We start from the raw sequence: 15,313 nt of genomic DNA on the forward strand, positions 1-15,313 counted from the left end.
AGTTAGTTTTTAAAATCTCCTACATGTTTACAGCAGGGTCCCTTCACCTTTATACTCTGTGTGGTAGGACCCCGGGCAAACGGGGATAATGCCAGCACTGTGTCCATGAGAGAAAAGAGCTGAGCAAACACAAGTGCCCAACAGAAATGGATGTTTCTGTAAAAAAAAGAAGAAAAAAAGGCCTGTATTTTATAACGTCAAAAATGATAGTAAGAAAAATGGCATTGTTTTACTTCACAAAAATCTCTTTAATGTCGGCCTTAGTAGTAAACAATTAAGTTCTCAGAATTCTTATATCCATTTACTTCCCATATGCTGTTTTGCTTGAATTACACATAAAGTAACTCAACTTTATACAAATGTACAGCTGGAAAGGGAGAAGAGTATTTTAATAGCCTTTCTGGATAATTACAGCTATTCCTCTTTGAAGCCATACCAAAACTCAACGGACAGTTTTCTAAAGATCAGTTGCTATGTAGACCTGCAACCGCATCAGTGAAATGTTTATACTCTGTTACATTAAAATCCATCAAATTCTCTTGCACTTTAAGTGGATCTTTTATTTTATCCAGGCATGATTTCTGTAACACTGTGCCTTGGTCATTGGAAAATACTGATTCACTGAGTTATGCAGATCTTTTAAATGTTGACATATTTCAACCTAAAAATCACACTCATCAATAACATCACTGATCACAAAGTAGTGGATGCAGGCTCCCCAAAAGTCTAAATGAAAATGTAGCTAATAAATAAATGTACCAACTTATTTATTGGAGAGAGCGAGAGAGAACGAGAGAAAGAGAGAGAACATTCTCATCTACTGGTTCACACCCAAATTCACACAATGGCCAAGGCCAAGCTGGAGTCAAAGGCAGGAGACATGAACTCAATCCAGGTCTCCCACATGGGTGGAAGGAACCCATCCAGGCCAGTGCAGACATGAGCAAGAAGCTGGAGTTAGGGGGGCAGGAATAGAACTCTGTTCTAGGACACAGGTATCTTTTTTTTTTTACTTGAAAGTCAGAGTTACACAGAGAGAGAAGGAGAGGCAGAGAAAGGGAGAGAGAGAGAGGTCTTCCATCCGCTGGTTCACTCCCCAACAGCCGGAGCTGTGCCAATCTGAAGCCAGGAGCCAGGAGCTTCCCCGGTTGTCTCATGCCAGTACAGGAGCCCAAGGACTTGGGCCGCCTTCTACTGCTTTCCCAGGCCATCGCAGAGAGCTGGATCAGAAGTGGAGCAGCTAGGATTTGAACCGGCGCCCATATGGGATGCTGGCCCTGCAGGTGGCGCTTTACCTGCTACACCACAGTGTTGGCCCTGGGACACAGATATCTTAACTGCAATGCTAAGTACCCACTCCCAAGTTTACAGATAAGGGTTGGGGGGGGGGGAAGTTGACTATTAGAGAAATAGGCATCTTATCAAATTTACTTGGGAGCAAGCAAACAGCAGCACTGGAGTCCAAGGCTGACCCCAAACCACCTACTAATGACACGTACATAGATATGTGGATGGGTAGATAGAAGGGTAGACGGAGATGAGATGTCTTCAAAAAGTTCCTGGAAATGCACCTATAAAACATATGTATGCTTTTGAATGTTGAAGCAGATAGATAGACAGGTATTTATCGATAGCTATATGTAGATAGAGACCGTGAGCGTTCTCTGCCTCCTCCAGCAAAATTCGCCACCACATGGAGGTCCCCTCCCCCCGCCCCCCGCCAGCATGCTGTCCTTTTCAGCTAGGCCAGCGAGCAGATGGACAATCAGCAGGATACAAATTCAAAACCAGAGCAAGGGCTGCCGAACACACAGTCCTGAGATTGCTGCGCAGCCTCCACAAGCAGGTGGCAGCAGCATCCATCCTTCAATCAACTTGACGGAGCAGAATGCGGGCAAAATTGCTCTCTGTAGTCGCAGAATTTTGTTTTTCCCTTTTCCTAGTCGCAGATCAAGAGGCAACTTCCGATGCCCTGGAGAAAAGCTCTCTGTCGTCCCAAGGCACTCAGCTTCCTACTAGCACGGGTAAGTGTCCTCATGAAAACTTAAAAAAAAAAGTCATGTCTCCTTGGGAAGGTCATCTTTCTAAGTCTAGGCATGAAGAATATTTTTATTTTAATTTTTAATCAGATCATAATGGACCTTGTCAACTGGATCCAAGTTTGTGTTGTCCTAGAATAGAGCCACATCAGTTGTGTGCTTGGTGGGATGGACTTCTGGGTACACAACGCCTTGTAAGTGCAGGGCTATTGTGCTCAAAATGCTTCTTCTGTATACACACACACACACACACACACGACATTGGAACTGCAGTAAAGAATAAGGTCGAATTCCTTTGCAGAGAAACTCATTTCTTTGTCTCTCTGTCTAGAACAGACCAAACACAAAACAAAGGCTTGACATCAGCAGAGAGCCTCGAAGCCTTTGAAAGGGCATCAGTTACTTGTTTGTCAAGAACTCAGGTCACTTTTTATGACAGGATTGAACCACACCTGCAGAAGAACCAATAAAACCTGAATTGTAATTCCACTTTTCTGGACAGTGAATCTGAGGGCAATGACCACGTATTTAATTTTTTAAATAGAAGACAATAACAGAAAGATTTATCATCATGAGTGGGTGCACACACAAAGGGAAGAGAACACCTCATGTATTTAATTTAATTTTGGGTTTTACCTAGCAAGGTATCTTGCAGTAGCAGGTGCTCAGAACCTCAATGTATACGTGAGTATACTATGATGCCTTAAGCAAGGCAGCTTCATCCAGAAAGGCATACATTCCCACATCTTCCCTCTGCTTCATATTGTGTCTCTATGATAATTTCATCTGGTGAGACAGTGCTTTTAGATCATTATCATGTTCATATTTCTGAGTATCAAATCACATTTTAAAAATTGTGAATCCTGAATACTGTTTAAAAGCAAAATGTTCAGGGTTTTACACGCTGATAAATACAGTATGTACCATACAGCTTTTTGAAGGGCCATGGAAATTGAAGCTATTATGAAGTGGGACAGCCACATCACTTGCTTTAATAATCCAATATTTTTCAACGTGTTTAGAATCCAGTTGTCCTTAAATTGGCTTGTACCGCTACTCACCGACTCAATTTTCTGCTCTGCTTTTTCATGTATAACATAAGATTTAAGAAATATGGTCTCTAAAATTCCTTTCAGCTTTCAATTTCTACAATTTTATTACTGTTAATAACACCCATCTTTAGTAAAAGGATGAGAGACTCCATTCCCCTTGGGATCCACACGGTGGCGCTGGCAACGGGCTGAAAAGCCAGAGCCTGCAGAGGGGAAAACAGGGAATTTGGCAGACAAGCGACAGCTGCAAGAGACATCGCTTATTTTTATAGTCTGCCTCACCTAGCAACAGCATCATGCGGGGAGGCATGCAGATGTTTGAATGACACCGGAGACTGTATCTACAGACAAACCACTGCTTTGATAGCAGGTTGTAGGTTTGCTTTCTTTTTTCAGGTTTATTTTATTTGTTTGAAAAGCAGAATGACAGAGAGAAGGAGATAATGATACGTACACACAGAGGGGTGGGGCAAGAGTGGGGGGGGGTAGAGAGAGAGAGAGAGAGAGAGATCGTCCATCTGCTGGTTTACTCCCCAAATGGCTGCAACAGCCAGAGCTGGGCCAGGCTGAAGCCAGGAGTCGAGGACTCCCTCCTGGTCAGTCACATGGGCCCTCATTGACTGCTTCCCCAGGTGCATTAGCGCATCACTGAATCAGAAGTGGAGCCAGCACTCTGATATGGGACGCCAGTATTTCTAGCAATGACGCACTTCGCTGTGTCACAACGCTGGCCCCAGGCCGTGGGTTTTCCACCCCCAAAGCTTGGGATGCCATTCCTCAGTGCTGAGTTGTTATCTTAGAGCCTTTTCCCTGTAGGCCTGACTCCAGAGGGGCTGTGGTTTAAATCTGGGGCCCTGGTTTCAATGTTGGCTCTGCCACTATTTTGCCATGGGATTTAGGTCATTTACTTAACTGCTGGAAACCTGTTTTCTCAGAACTGTAGTGAGAAGTAATTAGGACAAAGTGCTCAGCACAAGACATGGCATAGGGTTAAACACGCAACGAATGTTTGTCTTACAGAAATAAGGCCACCGGCCACTGTTCTTGCAACAAATCAGTAGTTTGGAGTTAAGTAAGCCAGACGCAGCAAGACAAATACCCCATGTTCTCTCTCCTCTGTGGAAGCTACGGGAGTCCATCTGAATATAGACTGGTCTAGAAGAGAAGTTGGGTAATGGGAACCAGAACACAGAGACGAGAAATGGTTCCTGCCTCCAGCAACACAGTAGGAACTGTAGTTTGCAACAACCTATTGCAGGTTTTATGAAGAACCAGAAGATAGGGACTCAACATCTCCAAATGTACAAAAATGCTAAGAGCTTGGAAATGCCAATTGCCTAGATTTGATCAACACATTTTGTATACATGTATTGAAATATTATACTATAGGGCCTGGCGCTGTGCCGTAGCAGGTAAGGCTGCTGCTTGCAGTGCCGGCATCCCATATGGGTGCCGGTTCCAGTCCCGGCTGCTCCACTTCCCATCCAGCTCTCTGCTATGGCCTGAGGAAGCAGTAGAAGATGGCCCAAGTCCTTGGGCCCCTGTACCCGTGTGGAAGAGCAGAAGGAAGCTTCTGGCTCCTGGGTTCAGATCAGTGCAGCTCCAGCCATTGCAGCCAATTGGGGAGTGAACCTGTGAATGCAGGACCTCTCTCTCTCTGCCTCTGCCTCTCTATAACTCTGCCTTTCAAAAAAAAAAAAAAAAACAAATAAATCTTTTAAAAATATATTACCCTATAACTCATAAATATGTATGATTATTATGGGTTAATTTTTAAAAGAAAATTTAAATAAATCAATAGTCTAAAAGTGATCTTATTTTTTTAAAAATGAAAGTCACTTAATTTTGTTTCCAATGCTGCTTTGGGAAGAAAATACACAGATGTATATTTTATACTCAAATTATATATATAATATATGACTATATATATATATATAGTCTTAGTCTGTTTTGTGCTGCTATAACACAATACCACAGACTGGGTAATCTGTAATGTACAAAAATTTGTTGGTTCACAGTTCTGGAGGCTGGGACATCCAAGATTGAGGTGCCACCTCTGGCAGGGCCTTCTTGCTACAGCGAAAAGAAGTCAAGAGACAGCCAGAGGAGCTAAACCCATGCCCTCGATAACAAACTCATTGCTGCAATGATGTCCTTAGTACCCATTCTTGAGAGTGGAGTCCTCATGGCCTAACCACTTCCTAAAGGTCTCGCCTCCCAGTACTGTCACAATGGCCAATTTAATTGTCACAATTAAACTTCTGCTTGCATTTTGGAGGGCACAAACATCCAAACCACAGCAGTCATGCTTAGTCACATATGTGTGATGGATTCTTTATATGTGTCTTTGCTTTCACCTTAGTCTCAGTCATGGAAAATTCTAGTACATCAGAGATTGACAAGGAAGAGAAAGAAAAAACGACTCTGAACTCTGACTTAACCACCGGTAAGTGTCACCTCCTGCATTTAGAAAGGATACTCTATGTTTTAACATCTTTCTTTTTTTTAAGATTTATTTATTTATTTGAGTGGCAGAGTTACAGAAAGAGAGAGAGAGGGAAAGGCAGAGAGATATCTTCCATCTGCTGGTTCACTCCCCAAATGGCTGCAATGGCCTGAGCTGGGCTAATCTAAAGCCAGGAGTCAGGAGCTTCTTCTGGGTCTCCCACGTGGGTGCAGGGACCCAAGCACTTGGACCATCTTCTACTGCTTTCCCAGGTGCATTAGGAGGGAGCTAGATCTGAAGTAGAGCAGCCAGGGCTCAAGCTACTGCCTACTTGGGATGCCAGTGCTACCAGTGCTGCAGGTGACTAGGGATTGTGTCTTGTATAGTGCCAAGCATGATGTTCTAGATTTAACCAGCACCTCTTAATTCCTTGTTGGTTAAGAAGAGGGAACTAGGATGTTCAGCAAAGCTACAGCCCACAAGATCAGAATCCTGGGTTTAGAAAGACTTTTTAAAGCTCCACCAGTTTATCCCCAAATGCAGGGCCACATTTAATCTAGCCAACAATCTGTCTTGCCACTTAATTACATTTTGCTAAAAAAAAAAAAGAAAGAAAGAAAGAAATCATTCCTAGTAGCTAATTTGAATCTCTTAACTATAATTTAAGTCTGTTTTCTCACATGCTTTCTGTAGTCATGAAAAATAACTGGTTCAACATCTCCAACTAAAAAAATCTTTTTCAACTCATTCCACAGAGTGGTTTTGTTTGTTTGCATAGTTGTTTGCTTTTTTGGGAGGAGCGCACAATTTGAGTGTCTACCTTCCGGAGCGAGCTCTCCCGCACCTCCTCATCTGGGCTGTCTGTCAGCCTATGTGACACGGTGGGAGTCTTGTCATATTCCTCAGTGGCTGAGGAAGCCTGTGTGAGTCCTTCTCGTCTTCCTTGCAGAAGCGAATCCTCAGTACATAGGACTGGTGAGGAGGAAGAGCGGAATATTGCTGCTCACCCTCGTGTCCTTCCTCATCTTCATCCTCCTCGTCATAGTCCAGCTCTTCATCATGAAGCTGCGGAAAGCTCACGTGATCTGGAAGAAAGGTGAGTGGGCGGACGACCTGCCGGAGGCTGGATGGTGCCAAACAGTCAGCTAGGAAAAGAGGAGATGTGTGTCCCCGAGGGCTCTCCTGTTAGAGGCTGCACGAGCCACTCGGGAAGTGCTGTCTCTCACCAGAGCCATCGCCTGTCTTTTAGTCAACTCAGCTTGTGAGTCCCCAGGGATAGAGACAAAGAGGTCATAACCAAAGGGAAGAGGGGTAGCTCTGGGAATCTGCACGAAGTCAGAGATGCTGCTGTTCACGAAAGGATACACAGTGAAGGGCGAATTCATCGATTCATTCAATAAGCATTCATTGAGCACCGGTTGTGTGCCGGACACTGTTCCAGGCACTAGGGACACATCCATCAACATGACAGACCAGGTCCTTACCCTCAAGGAGTTCGTATTCCAGTGGTGGCTGATCAGAGGATGGATGTACTAGTCTGTTTCAGTCCCGTTACTACATTTCATATAATGTAATGGATTAGGAATGCTTCCGTCAGCATTCTAATTAAAAAGCTATCATTGGAAACAAAACCAGCTAACATCGACTACACCTATTAAAATACATAGACTCAGCACCTATCAGAGCCAGAAGTTGTCCTTACAAGTTACCCAGAATAACCATTTACTCAATTATCTCCTAAACGTGTGCCAGGATTAAATCCCCTCTCGAGTTCTGAGGGATAAACCAGCCCTGTGCTGTCCAATACAGCAGCCACGCGGTGGCACCTGGCATGGGCCTAGTCCCTACCGAGATGTGTTGTACAGATAAAACAGACACCTGATGTGAGGGCTCAGCACACACACACACACAAAAGAATATTACATACCGGGGCAGCTGTTTGACCTAGAGGTTAAGAGACTTGGATCCCATATAGGATTTCCTGGCTTCAATAGCTGCCTCTGGCCCCTGACTTCAGATTCCAGACCATGGGAGGCAGCAATGATGGCTCAAGCAATCCAGTTCCTGCCACCCGTGTGGGAGACCTGAACTGAGTTCCTGGCCCTGGCCCAACCACAGTTGTTGAGCTTGTTTGAGGAGTGAACGGTGGATTTGAGCTTTCTCTGTCTCTTCTCTTTCTCTCTGCCTATCAAGTAAATTGAAAGGAAGGAAGGAGAGAAAGAGGAAAGAAAACATACTTAATAATAATATCTTGGGCTGGCGCTGCAGCTCACTAGGCTAATCCTCCGCCAGAGGTGCCAGCACCCCGGGTTCTAGTCCCGGTTGGGGTGCCGGATTCTGTCCCGGTTGCCCCTCTTCCAGTCCAGCTCTCTGCTGTGGCCCCAGAGTGCAGTGGAGAATGGCCCAAGTGCTTGGGCCCTGCACCCGCATGGGGGACCAGGAGGAAGCACCTGGCTCCTGGCCTTGGATCGGCGCAGCATGCAGCCGTGACAGCCATTTGGGGGGTGAACCAACAGAAGGAAGACCTTTCTCTCTGTCTCTCTCCCTCACTGTCTAACTCTGCCTGTCAAAATAATAATAATAATAATAATAATATCTTGGATATACTAATTGAATAAAATATATCATCAAATTAATTTCACTTGTTTCTTTTTACTGTTCAGACGTGGCTACTAGAATATTTTTTTTTGACAGGCAGAGTGGATAGTGAGAGAGAGAGACAGAGAGAAAGGTCTTCCTTTTGCTGTTGGTTCACCCTCCAATGGCCACTGCGGTAGGCGCGCTGTGACCAGCGCACCGCCCTGATCCGATGGCAGGAGCCAGGTGCTTCTCCTGGTCTCCCATGGGGTGCAGGGCCCAAGCACTTGGGCCATCCTCCACTGCACTCCCTGGCCACAGCAGAGAGCTGGCCTGGAAGAGGGGCAACCGGGACAGGATCGGTGCCCCGACCGGGACTAGAACCTGGTGTGCCGGCGCCGCAAGGCGGAGGATTAGCCTAGTGAGCCGCGGCACCGGCCGCTACTAGAATATTTTAAATGAGGTTCACTTTATAAGGCCACCAGGCAGTACTGAGCTGACCACTTAGGGAACAGGAACCCCTTATGACCCAAGGCAAAATACTACATGTTTGAATAGATCCGGCTCTCTGAAAAGTATCACTTCTGCCAGTTCATATCAGTCTCTCTAGATATTCAGATGGATCAATATCCTCACTATAAATAAACCTAGAGACAAAGTCTGACTTGGCAGTTTGTCTGCCCACACAGTAGACAAACACGCAGCCTTGTTCCAGCATCTACCATGTGTGCTTCATCCCCAGAACTCTTTTAGAGTTATTACAATCATTCCTTACATAAGGAAAATACTTGACTTTTTCCACTATTTATATTTATTTAAGAGAGAGTGAGAGAGATGCTCCTTTTGACTGTTTTACTCCCCAAATCTCAGCAATGGCTGGAGCTGGGTCAGGCCAAAAGCCTGGAACTGGGAACTCAGTCCTGGTTTCCCATATGGGTGACAGGGACCCAAGTACTTGAGCCATCACCAGCTGCCTCCCAGGGTTTGCATTTTTAACAGGAATCAGAAACTGGAGGCAGGTATTAAATCCAAGTACTCCAGTATGGGCTGGGCTGGGCTGATCATCTGCCCCTGATATTTTATTTTAATCTGCTGTCATGTGGTTTCCACAATCTTATAGTACCTCCATGGTGCTGTAAGAAATATAGTATAGACTGGGGCTGATGCTGTGGCATAGTGAGTTAATCCTCTGCCTGCGGTGCTGGCATCCCATCTGGGCGCCGGTTCTAGTCCCGGTTGCTCCTCTTCTTCTTCTTCTTCTTTTTTTTTAAGATTTATTTATTTATTTGAAAGTCAGAGTTACAAAGAGAGAGAAGGAGATGCAGAGAGAGAGAGGTCTTGCATCTGATGGTTCACTCCCCCAAATAGCTACAATGGCCAGAGCTGAGCTGAGCTGAGCTGAAGCCAGGAGCCAAGAGCTTCTTCCGGGCCTCCCATGTGGGTGCAGGAGCCCCAGAACTTGAGCTATCCTCCACTGCTTTCCCAGGCCAGAGCAGAGAGCTAGATCGGAAGTGGAGCAGCCGGGTCTCGAACCAGCACCCAGATGGGATGCCGGCACTACAGGCGGCAGCTTTACCAACTATGCCACAGCGCCAGCCACCTGCTTCTCTTCTGATCCAGCTCTTTGCTATGGCCTTGGAAAGCAGTAGAAGATGGCCCAAGTATTTGGGCCCCTACCCCGACGTGGGAGACCTGGAAGAAGTTCCTGGCTCCAGGCTTCGGATCAGCACAGCTGCGGCCGTTGTGGCTATTTGGGGAGTGAACCAGCGGATGAAAGACCTTTCTCTCTGTCTCTGTCTCACTGTCTGTAACTCTACCTCTCAAATAAATAAATAAAAATCTTTAAGAAAAAAAATATAGTATAGACTTAAAAAACTATGTGTTGAGTTATTGAGGATAGGACATGCTAAGTCTACCATGGTACAGTAACAGAGGTATTCTCTTATTCAAACACCCATTTCCACATATAATCAATGTCTGTGACACCAGAAATCAGTAAGCTAATTTTCTTTTCTTGTAGAAAATGAAATTTCAGAACACACAGTAGAAAGTTACCGATCACGGTCAAATAATGAAGAAACATCTTCCCAAGAGAAAAATGATCAAGGTAAGTCAGCTGTGTGACCTGAGATTTAAAAAAAGAGGTTCGCTAGCGAGTCAGCTTTCAGGAAAAAGTGGTGCAGTGCGGGAGGTCACAGTTTGAATGTTAGCACTAGAAAGTCAATCCCCAAAAATGCCTTGTAGAACTCAGGAAGTCCAGCACTGCAAACAGTAGCAGTTATGTTTGTGTAGTTGCCGGCACGTGGCTTAGGGACGTCGCCTCTGCCTCCGTGCTGTCACACTGGAGCATCCCTGACTGTGTGCCTCTCCTGTGCTCTGGAGTGCCCAGGAAGCACTTCCCACCCACCTCGGAAGTGCTGGTGTTTTAGACTATCTCCCACACACTCCTGGTGGTCACTGATCTTACTGTTTCTCCAGATCCTAGCATAGGACCTGGCACAAAAGGAGTGTTTGCTGCTTTTGTATTGAATGAATGAACGCAGGCCTTAACCAAAGCAAGCTGAAATGATTCAAATCTTTCACAGGACTTCAGTACGAAATATGTAAAGAAAATGAAAAGAATCTAAATGGGAAGGAGATAGTATATGAGTGCTTGTGGGGTGTGTGTGTGTGTGTGTGTGTGTGTTCTTGGTGAAGTTCTAGTAGGCAGAATCTAGAACTATAGAAAAGCCAAGAATCTAACATTTTCCAAACATTTAATTTATCTTCCATGCAAATTAATTTATTCCCCCTGCTATGATCAGCAAGAAATGCAACGACATTTGCCATTTGATTCTCTTGACTTCGCTGAGGTTTTTGCAAGAAGCTGGTTTTTCATAACAACTCTGCCTCTGTTGTTTGTTTTGACCTATTAGAGTGTGAATGGAAAGAAAAATTAAATGCCATAGCAGGGGAAGGGGTGCACTGAGCTGTGTGAAAACTGGGGGTGGGAGGAAGAAATGTGTATAACTAAGTACACTCTGCTGTGTTGCAATGCGTGCTTCCACATCAGTCACTTCATACTGACTGGACAAACAGGAGAGTTATGTTAATTCAGTGTGTAAGGTGGGTGTCTTCCTATACTGTTCCCTAAGCAAGAGGGATCAGAACAGTGGGAACAGAATTATGACCATTAGCAAAAAAAAGCAAAGCCTTCAGCCCGGTGACGAGGCAGAGTCCATGCAAGCCAACTTTCTTTTAAGAAAATCGAAAATAAAAACCTGCACTCAGGGCTCCCTTGCCTAAAAACTGTGAAAGGCTCATTGGCCTTGCAAGAGGGTGCACTGTCTCTCGAGCTCAGAACTCCACTTTCATCCTGTTTGCCTCCACGTCCTCAAGTCCAGCATTTCAACGGTATTATTTTGCACAATTAAAAAACATTCTTGGGGGCCATCTGCAGCTTCTGTGTACAGAGTTACATAGGCTTTGAATGATCTGCACTAATCCTATTTTTCCACAGACCGTGCTATTTTCATTATGCACTTTTGCTAAAGGCAATGAGTTCTTTATGATGACATGTAAGCTATTTAGTACCAGCAACTGTATATCTTATTTCAGGTTATTAGAATATTATTTATGTAGCTAGACCTTAAAAATTAGAGGGTAGCAATGCATTCAGAACATTTAGATGTAGCTTGTATAAGACATTAATATATGGGCCTAAAAATAGGCTGTGCAAAGTGTTTCAAATAAATGATGGCAATGTTGTCCAAAATATACATTCTTCTCCCACATGCCTTTGTTTCAGCCTCTCACCCTAAGCGTTGCATGAACTACATCACACAGTTGTACTCGGAAGCAAAAGCAAAGAGGAAGGGAAGTGTACAAGGTTCAAAACTAAAGGAAAAGCACGCTCGTATACCAGAGGATATTGTATAGTGCTCCCTGCAATAGACAACGTGATGTCAAGGCATCGCATCGCCCGTGGAGCAGCCTGTGGGGAGAAGCATAATGACCGTGACGTGAAAAGCATGCTTTGAGTGCAATGCAAGACAGTGTCCTCTCATGAGAATCTGCTCCCGAGCCAGGGCAGCCGCGTGAGGACCAAAGCATGGACACAGAGCTCAGAGTTAAAAAAAAAAAAAAAAAAGAAGAAGAGGAAAAAGAGAAAAGAACCTATTATGCCTGACACTACTTCAGAGCTGGAGGATTCCACCAGGCCTTCTGGATCAGGGTCAAGGTGACCAGCTAACATCTTACCTCGAAGGGAACAGGATTTTTTCTTTTTTAGATACTAGCCTCTAGTGGAACTACTTAAAATTTTTCTTCTTAAAAATCTTTTCAGAGTGGGTGTTGTGGCGCAGCAGGCTAAGCCACTCCTTCAGACGCCCACATCCCTTGTCAGAGTGCCAGTTCGAGTCCCGCCTCCCACTTCCTGTCCAGCTTCCTGCTACTGTGCCTGGGAGGCGGCAGGTGATGGTTGGAGCACATGGGCCCCTGCCACCCATGTAGGAGATCAGGATCAGTTCCTGGCTCCTGGCTTCTTCCTGGCATAGCCCTGGCTGTTGAGGGCATTTCGGGAGTAAACCAGTGAATGGAAGCTCCCTCTCCCCACCCTCCCCTCTCTTGCTCCCCCCTCCCTTTGTCATTCTGCCTTTCACATAAATAAGTAAATAAAGAAATCTTTTGCAAAAATCTTTTCTTCTTGTCATGAAACAAAGATCTTTCGGATGGAAAGCACCCACAGGAGAGCTCGGATCCTGGGAGGGTACTTCGAGGTGGACGGTGAGAAGATGTCACAAGCACACGATGGCAATGAATGAATCTGACATTCTGTACGCTCACTCCCCGGACACAAGGGATGAGCTGAAGGAAGGCCCAGTGGTTAGAATGGCTTAGATTTTCTTTCTAAATCAGATGAGCTGGTCTGTTAGCCAAATTCTTTACCGGTACACGCCATTACAAAAACATGTACAAAAGAAAATAAGAGTTTAATTGATTATTAGCCAAATTAATGTTTTTTTAAAAAACTCCTTTAATAAAGGGCAGAAAATAGGGGCTGGCACTGTGGCATAGTGGGTAAAGCCACTGCCTGTAGTGCCAGCATCCCATATGGGCACCAGTTCAAGTCCCAACTGCTCTACTTCTGGTCCACCTCCCTGCTAATGCTCCTGGGAAAGCAGTAGAAGATGGTTCAAGTGCGTGGGCCCCTGCACCCATGTGGGAGACCTGGAAGAAGCTTCTGGCTCCTGGCTTTGGTCTGGCCCAGTTCCAGCTGTTGCAGTCATTTGGGGAGTAAACCAGTAGTTGGAAGATCTCTCTGTCTCTCCCTCTTTCTCTATAACTCTGCCTTTCAAACAAAATAAACAAACCTTATAAGAAAAGACCAGAAAATATATTTATTTTTCTAGTGGTTGTATCCCGGTTTTACTTTCTGCTTTCACATGTGTCAGTGTCATCTGATGTGTCTTTTTTGTCTATCAGTTTATTTAAGATATAGCAAACCCTCGCAGTTAAATGGAGCATTACATATTGGCTGGATCTAAGCAAATCAATTATAAAATAATACAGGTTCATCCAGATTATGGCCTGGAGAGCTGTTGTAAGGACCAGATCCTACTGCGCAGATTTTTTTTCTTTTGACAAAAAACTTTTTGCAGTGATCACAAAATTACAGAAAGGTATAAACGTGGCACAGGGCACTTTTCCACCTGAACTGTTAGAGAGTACTTTGACATGATGCCCTTCAATTCCCAAACACTTAGAGTGTCTTTCTTACAAATCAGGACACATCCTGCAACAGCTGTAACCATTACAGTCAGGAAATTAACAGTTACCATTCTCCTAGTACTCCTCACACTCCATTACCTTTCCCAACTGTCCCAATTGTCCCCAAGGATCCAGTTCAGTATCACCCAGCATTTTGGTCTCATTCAGTTTACAACACTTCTTCCATCTTGTCTTTGCTTTCACAGCCTGGATATTTTTGAAAATTACAAGTTAATTATTCTGCAGACCACCCATCAGCTTGGTTTTGTCTGATGTTTTTTCCTGATGAGATTCAGGTTCTGCAACTTCCATGGGGCTATTAAGGAAGTGGTGTTGTGTTTATTTCATGGCATTTTATTTATCCATTATTGATAGTGCTCACTTTGGTCACTTGATTGAGATAGTGGCTGCCAGGCTTCCCCAGCTAGTATTTTGTGGGGAGATCTTTAAAATTATGGAACTAACCTGTTCCTCATCAAATTTCAAGTAACTCATTTGTTTACTTATACCTGTCTGGACTCATAGTTTCCTCTGTGATTCAGTGGATCATGCATAATCTGTTACTATCAAATTAATCCCTTGCTTCTTTCGTGATCAAATTGTGGAAGCTGGCCTCTGTGTCCACCTGATAGATCTGTCTCAATCCCTGAGCACTATCTTGCTTTCCAGTACAAGAGCTTCCAGGCTCACTTTAAACTGTTTCTGCCATACCCAGGAATCAATCAGTTAGCAGAACATGGTATTGAAAAGCCAAGACCCGGCTGGCACCGCGGCTCACTAGGCTAATCCTCTGCCTGCGGCGCTGGCACCAGGGTTCTAGTTCCAGTTGGGGCGCCAGATTCTGTCCCGATTGCTCCTCTTCCAGTCCAGCTCGCTGCTATGCCTGGGAAGTGCAGTGGAGCATGGCCCAGGTCCTTGGGCCCTGCACCTGCATGGGAGACCAGGAGGAAGCACCTGGCTCCTGGCTTCGGATCAGCGCAGCGCACCAGCTGTAGCGGCCACTTGGGGAGTAAACCAACGGAAAAAGGAAGACCTTTCTCTCTGTCTCTCTCTCTCTCTCACTGTCTACCTCTGCCTGTCAAAAAATAAAAATAAAAATAAAGAAAAGCCAAGACCCAGAAGTTAGGTGTTATCATTGCTTTTGGGGTGTTATTGTTCTTGGCTCCTCAGTGGACAGATAGATATGTGTGTGTACATGTATGTATATACAATTATGCGTGTATGTGTTTAGATCTATCTATTGAAAAGTATGAGTTTGCCCTCATCTCCTTCTGTATTTGTGATGCCCTCCTCTGAGAAGTCAGCTTCTATTATTTTTTTAAAAACATTTATTTAAGCCGGCACCGCGGCTCACTAGGCTAATCCTCCGCACACTGGGTTCTAGTCCCGGTCGGGCGCTGGATTCTATCCCGGTTGCCCCTCTTCCAGGCCAGCTCTCTGCTGTGGCCAGG

The 15,313-nt window shown here is 44.9% G+C and overlaps 1 protein-coding gene across 1 annotated transcript in view; it reads left to right on the plus strand.

The window, feature by feature from the left end:
* CRTAM (cytotoxic and regulatory T cell molecule) overlaps positions 1 to 12,032 on the plus strand; it is a 29,666-nt gene extending 17,634 nt beyond the window's left edge. Inside the window, exons 6-10 of the mRNA XM_062198403.1 lie at positions 1,944 to 2,024; positions 5,454 to 5,537; positions 6,487 to 6,633; positions 10,135 to 10,221; positions 11,902 to 12,032. Coding sequence (XP_062054387.1) covers positions 1,944 to 2,024; positions 5,454 to 5,537; positions 6,487 to 6,633; positions 10,135 to 10,221; positions 11,902 to 12,032 — 530 coding nt within the window. The remainder of the gene's footprint in view (positions 1 to 1,943; positions 2,025 to 5,453; positions 5,538 to 6,486; positions 6,634 to 10,134; positions 10,222 to 11,901) is intronic.
* The last annotated feature ends 3,281 nt before the right edge of the window (positions 12,033 to 15,313 follow it).

Source organism: Lepus europaeus, chromosome 7, assembly GCF_033115175.1.
Source record: "Lepus europaeus isolate LE1 chromosome 7, mLepTim1.pri, whole genome shotgun sequence".
In the NCBI taxonomy this organism is placed as follows: Eukaryota; Metazoa; Chordata; class Mammalia; order Lagomorpha; family Leporidae; genus Lepus; species Lepus europaeus.